This window comes from Gobio gobio, assembly GCF_949357685.1.
Source record: "Gobio gobio genome assembly, chromosome: 25".
Taxonomy (NCBI): Eukaryota; Metazoa; Chordata; class Actinopteri; order Cypriniformes; family Gobionidae; genus Gobio; species Gobio gobio.
The window spans coordinates 3,124,417-3,131,916 of NC_137121.1; the positions used below are offsets into that span (position 1 = coordinate 3,124,417).

The window sequence follows — 7,500 nt, forward strand, 5'->3', positions numbered from 1 at the left end:
ACGCCCTCACACACCCTCACACACCCTCACACACGCCCTCACACACCCTCACACACGCCCTCACACACGCCCTCACACACACCCTCACACACCCTCACACACCCTCACACACACCCTCACACACCCTCACACACCCTCACACACCCTCACACACCCTCACACACCCTCACACACGCCCTCACACACGCCCTCACACACCCTCACACACCCTCACACACGCCCTCACACACCCTCACACACCCTCACACACTCTCACACACGCCCTCACACACCCTCACACACGCCCTCACACACGCCCTCACACACACCCTCACACACACCCTCACACACGCCCTCACACACGCCCTCACACACCCTCACACACCCCAACACGCCCTCACACACGCCCTCACACACCCTCACACACGCCCTCACACACGCCCTCACACACGCCCTCACACACGCCCTCACACAACCTCACACACGCCCTCACACACGCCCTCACACACCCTCACACACGCCGTCACACAACCTCACACACCCTCACACGCCCTCACACACGCCCTTACACACCCCAAAACGCCCTCACACGTCTTCACACACCCCAAAACGCCCTCACACGTCTTCACACACCCCAACACACCCTAACACGCCCTCACACACCCCCTCACATGACCTACGATGCCCTAACACGCCCTTACACACCCCAACACGCCCTAACACGCCCTCACACACCCCAAAACGCCCTCACACGTCTTCACACACCCCAACACACCCTAACACGCCCTCACACACCCCCTCACATGACCTACGATGCCCTAACACGCCCTCACACACCCCAGCACGCCCTCACACACCCCAAAAACGCCCTCAAACGCCCTTACACACCATAACACGTCCTAACACCCCCTCACACACCATAACACGTCCTAACACGCCTTCACACACCCCCTCACATGACCTACGCCGCCCTAACACGCCTTCACACACCATAACACGTCCTAACACGCCTTCACACACCCCCTCACATGACCTACGCCGCCCTAACACGCCTTCACACACCATAACACGTCCTAACACGCCTTCACACACCCCCTCACATGACCTACGCCGCCCTAACACGCCCTCACACACCATAACACGTCCTAACACGCCTTCACACACCCCCTCACATGACCTACGACGCCCTAACACGCCTTCACACACCATAACACGCCCTAACACGCCTTCACACACCATAACACGTCCTAACACGCCTTCACACACCCCCTCACATGACCTACGCCGCCCTAACACGCCCTCACACACCATAACACGTCCTAACACGCCTTCACACACCCCCTCACATGACCTACGACGCCCTAACACGCCTTCACACACCCCCTCACATGACCTACGACGCCCTAACACGCCTTCACACACCATAACACGTCCTAACACGCCCTCACACACCATAACACGTCCTAACACGCCTTCACACACCCCCTCACATGACCTACGACGCCCTAACACGCCCTCACACACCATAACACGTCCTAACACGCCTTCACACACCCCCTCACATGACCTACGACGCCCTAACACGCCTTCACACACCATAACACGTCCTAACACGCCTTCACACACCCCCTCACATGACCTACGACGCCCTAACACACCCTCACACACCCTCACAAACGCCCTCACACACCCTCACACACCCTCACACACTCTCACACACGCCCTCACACACCCTCACACACGCCCTCACACACGCCCTCACACACACCCTCACACACACCCTCACACGCCCTCACACACACCCTCACACACCCTCACACACACCCTCACACACACCCTCACACGCCCTCACACACACCCTCACACGCCCTCACACACACCCTCACACACACCCTCACACATGCCCTCACACACGCCCTCACACACCCTCACACACCCCAACACGCCCTCACACACGCCCTCACACACCCTCACACACGCCCTCACACACGCCCTCACACACGCCCTCACACAACCTCACACACGCCCTCACACACGCCCTCACACACCCTCACACACGCCGTCACACAACCTCACACACCCTCACACACGCCCTTACACACCCCAAAACGCCCTCACACGTCTTCACACACCCCAAAACGCCCTCACACGTCTTCACACACCCCAACACACCCTAACACGCCCTCACACACCCCCTCACATGACCTACGATGCCCTAACACGCCCTCACACACGCCCTTACACACCCCAAAACGCCCTCACACGTCTTCACACACCCCAAAACGCCCTCACACGTCTTCACACACCCCAAAACGCCCTCACACGTCTTCACACACCCCAACACACCCTAACACGCCCTCACACACCCCCTCACATGACCTACGATGCCCTAACACGCCCTTACACACCCCAACACGCCCTAACACGCCCTCACACACCCCAAAACGCCCTCACACGTCTTCACACACCCCAACACACCCTAACACGCCCTCACACACCCCCTCACATGACCTACGATGCCCTAACACGCCCTCACACACCATAACACGTCCTAACACGCCTTCACACACCCCCTCACATGACCTACGACGCCCTAACACGCCCTTACACACCCCAACACGCCCTAACACGCCCTCACACACCCCAAAACGCCCTCACACGTCTTCACACACCCCAACACACCCTAACACGCCCTCACACACCCCCTCACATGACCTACGATGCCCTAACACGCCCTCACACACCATAACACGTCCTAACACGCCTTCACACACCCCCTCACATGACCTACGATGCCCTAACACGCCCTTACACACCCCAACACGCCCTAACACGCCCTCACACACCCCAAAACGCCCTCACACGTCTTCACACACCCCAACACACCCTAACACGCCCTCACACACCCCCTCACATGACCTACGATGCCCTAACACGCCCTCACACACCCCAGCACGCCCTCACACACCCCAAAAACGCCCTCAAACGCCCTTACACACCATAACACGTCCTAACACCCCCTCACACACCATAACACGTCCTAACACGCCTTCACACACCCCCTCACATGACCTACGCCGCCCTAACACGCCTTCACACACCATAACACGTCCTAACACGCCTTCACACACCCCCTCACATGACCTACGCCGCCCTAACACGCCCTCACACACCATAACACGTCCTAACACGCCTTCACACACCCCCTCACATGACCTACGACGCCCTAACACGCCCTCACACACCATAACACGTCCTAACACGCCTTCACACACCCCCTCACATGACCTACGACGCCCTAACACGCCCTCACACACCATAACACGTCCTAACACGCCTTCACACACCCCCTCACATGACCTACGACGCCCTAACACGCCTTCACACACCATAACACGTCCTAACACGCCTTCACACACCCCCTCACATGACCTACGACGCCCTAACACCCCCTCACACACCATAACACGCCCTCACACGCCCTCACACACCCCCTCACATGACCTACGACGCCCTAACACCCCCTCACACACCATAACACGCCCCAACACGCCCTCACACACCCCAACACGCCCTAACACGCCCTCACACACCCCAACACGCCCTACACTAGACCATGTCACCCGCTGCTGGACATAAACCAGACGTCCCCTGGACACTTCCCTCTGGTAGGCGGGCGGTTTAGCGGCTCTGATAAAGAACCAAACACAAGCACATAATGAAGCCGTGGATGATTAGAGACGGAGAGGAAGGCGCAGCTCTGAGAGGAGGCTCAGAAACAGAAGTGTGCAGAGGAAGTGAGGCGCTGAGAGAGACAGGACTTCCTGTTGGCCATAATAACAGGTGTTAGCGTGTGGATCATTGAGACTCGTGTTCGAGGGGTTTGTGATTGTCTCAGGATTTCTGGCCCGTTTCTCAGAATCAGTCTGTGATAGTAAAACCGGTTTCTCAGTGGGCGTTGATCTGTTTAAAGAGCTCTGAGAACCACGAGGAAGCACACGTGTGTCCTTTGGGCACCGATGACATTTAACAACACCAAAAGCAAACAAAACTGATGAGTGTGGCCTCAGTGGGCAGAGAGCAAAACAGGAAATAACACCACTCAATCCACACCACAAACACAAACTAGAAAATACCACTATTAAACAATATTATTAATTATTAACTATTTTAAATTACATTTTCATTCATTTCTGAATTTTTTTTCATTTGTAAACTGTAGATTGCATATATTTTTTGCCCTTTTTTGTTTGTTTGTTTTTTGTTGTCTTTTTTCCCATATAAACAATATAAAAAAGTAAAATACCAAAAAAATGTAAATGAAAAAAATAAATAATATATAAATATACAAAAGTAAACAAAAATAAATAAAATAGGATAAATAAAATACAATAAAAAAATAACAAAAATAAAATTAAAATAAAGCAGCAATAAAATAATCTGAAACAAAAATAAATATAAAATACAATAAAAATAAAAAATAGTCAAATAAAAATAAAAACAAAAAATTTAAGTACAATAACAAATTATATAAAAAAGAAATAAAAAATATACAATAAAAGTAAACAAAATAAATAATAAAATAAAAAAAACATTAAATTAAAGTAAAAAAGTAATAAATTAAAATAACAAATAAACAAAAGTAAACTAATAAAAAAGAGAAAAGAGAAGAATATAAAATATTTAAAAAATAAAGCAGCAGTTAAATAATCTGAAAATAAAAAAATAAAAAAGTTTATATATATATATACACACACACACACACACACACACACACACACACACACACACACACACACACACACACACACACACACACACACACACACACAATAAAAGTAAAAAATAATAATAATAATAATAATATAGAAAAAATGATAAAGTAAAAAGTAATTAATTAAAATAAAAACGATAAAAGAGAAGAATTTTTTTTAATAATAATAATTAAAAAAAAATACATATATATATAAAAAAGAAATGATATATATATATCCAGATGTGAGTGTTTGAGGTGTGACGTCCTGAAGCCACAGCACAGACGCAGCAGACGGGCGTCTCACCTACTCAAACTGTCCCAGCATGCACTTCTGCTCCCAGTGCGGCTAAACCAGTGTGTGTGCTCAGAGATGCTCTCATTTACATGAGCATTCATCACTTTACACTGCAGATCATGCAGGTATATTAATAAATCAACATCTCTCTCACTTCTCCATCTGTGGGCGGTGTTGTGCCGCAGTGCATTATGGGACAGGGTCCTCTGTGACATCACATATGATGTCTTGACGTGTTGTCTAGATAGGAAGTGCACAGGGTTTTTCGAGCACACTCGACTCTCTGTGTGTGTGTCTACACTAAATGAAGGTTTACTCAGAACACAAACAGAACAAGAGAAGATGTGAACACACACACACACACACACACTCGATACTGACCAGCTCTGTCTCATAGTAATTCCCCCAGTGCTGTCTGTGGACTGTCTTTGTTATCTGGAAGGCAGACAGACAGTTAAGAGCTGCAGACAGGTTCATCTGACACACACACACACACACACACACACACACCATTGATGAAACATGACTGGACCGGGGGTGTAAACACTCAATTTGATAGACAGTATCGTCTATCAATATTGCAGAGAACTTACTTTGAAAAATCATAATTTTGAGTAAATAATATACTTTAATAATAATAATGATGATGATGATGATGATGATGAGTGTAAATATTTTGTGTAAATATTTTTTTTTATCATTAATGATTGTGAATAATGCATTTCTAAAAAACAACAATTGTAAATATGTCAATAGTCTTTATGAATTATGACTAAATATATTGAAATAATAGTAATATTACCAACTCATTCAAAACATTTTGCTATTAAATTGTATACAATTTTCAGCAAATCTGTCAATAATTTTTTCTTAATTTTTTTCAGAATTTTAAAATAAGCAGAATATATTTTGAGTAAATATACTGAAGTAATAACAATTTTAAAATGCTAAATATTTAGTATGTATCATTTGTTAATGCATTTTATTATATTTTTCAGCAAGTCAATAATTTTTCATAATTTTTTATAGAATTTTAATTTTGAGTAAATGTATTAAAATAATATAGTAATTATAAAAAAGTGTGATATATTTATATATATAAATATATTATTTGTTATTAAAATTTATAAAAAAAAAATTCAGCAAATCTGTAAATCATTTTTCAGAATTTTAAGTAAATATATTTTTAAAAATTATTAATATTAACAATAATTTAAAATTAGAACCTATTTTGAGTAAATATATTGAAATAATAATATTAATTCTAAAAATCTGAAAATATTTTGTATACATCTGTTATTATATTATATTTTTTAGGAAATATGTACATTTTTCAGAATTTTAAGAAAATATATTAAAATAATAATAATGATAATAATAATTCTAAAAAATTGCAATATATTTTGTATATTTTTTATTATATTGTATTATATTTTTTCAGGAAATCAGTCAATAATTTTTCAGAATTTTTAGCAAATATATTACAATAAAAAAAGAATACAAATCTAAAGCAAGTATTAGTAAAGCAAGCAAAATATTTGGAATATATTGAATATAAGTCTGACAATAATTGTATCTGAATTGTGTGTAAATATATTAAAATAATAATAGTAATTCTATAAAAAATATATATTATTTGCTATTATATTGTATTATAATTTATTCTGAATTTTGAGTAAATATATTAAAATAATATAGTAATTATAAAAAAATATTTTATAAATATTTTATTTGTTATCAAACTGTATGGAAATCTTATTTTTAAATAAAAATGTTCAGCAATACATTTCCTGAATTTTGAGTAAATATATTGAAATAATAAAGTAAAATATTGTGTGTACATATAATGATGTAATAACTGTTGTATAAATGTTGATCTGAACAGTTTGATGTGTTTTTACACCTCTAGTAAAACATCTAGAGCTTTTCTTCTGGAAATATTAATGCCCAATATTACACAAATATTCCACACATCATGTGCAGAAACAGGAAGTTGTACAGCGTGTCGCACGGGCACAAAGCTGGCAGAATTATTCAGAGATGTGTGTGTGTGTGTGTGAGAGTGTGTTAATAGACTGGGCTTCTGTTGGCTCTGATACGGATGCTGACGACTGTCACCATGGCAACAGCGGCACCCGGCAACAGCCTCAGCATCCTCCAGCTCTTTGTGTTGCCAGGGATTATGGGGCAGAAATGAGCTCAGAGGTTTGGCTGTAGGTTCTGTACCTGGTTCAGGTAGTGATACTCGTCTGGTTGGAGGAGGTGGAAGGAGGAGCGCTCGTCTTCACTGGCTCCAGCCAGCAGGTAATAAAACACATGATAGTTCCTGCAGGAGAAGCAGAGTGTGTGAATAAAGCAGAGCCGGAGCTCATGATGTGAATAAAACACATGATAGTTCCTGCAGGAGAAGCAGAGACAGCAAGAGTGTGTGAATAAAGCAGAGCCGGAGCTCATGATGATGGGCTTCTAC

General features: G+C 43.9%; 1 protein-coding gene across 2 annotated transcripts in view; it reads right to left on the reverse strand.

Annotated features, from left to right (window-relative positions):
* myo9ab (myosin IXAb) overlaps window positions 1-7,500 on the reverse strand; it is a 166,732-nt gene that overhangs the window by 88,967 nt on the left and 70,265 nt on the right. For both annotated transcript variants that reach the window (XM_079810159.1, XM_079810160.1), the window contains exons 5-6: window positions 7,257-7,356; window positions 5,412-5,465 (exon numbers count right to left, since the gene is read on the reverse strand). In XM_079810159.1, the coding sequence (XP_079666285.1) occupies window positions 5,412-5,465; window positions 7,257-7,356 (154 nt within the window). The remainder of the gene's footprint in view (window positions 1-5,411; window positions 5,466-7,256; window positions 7,357-7,500) is intronic.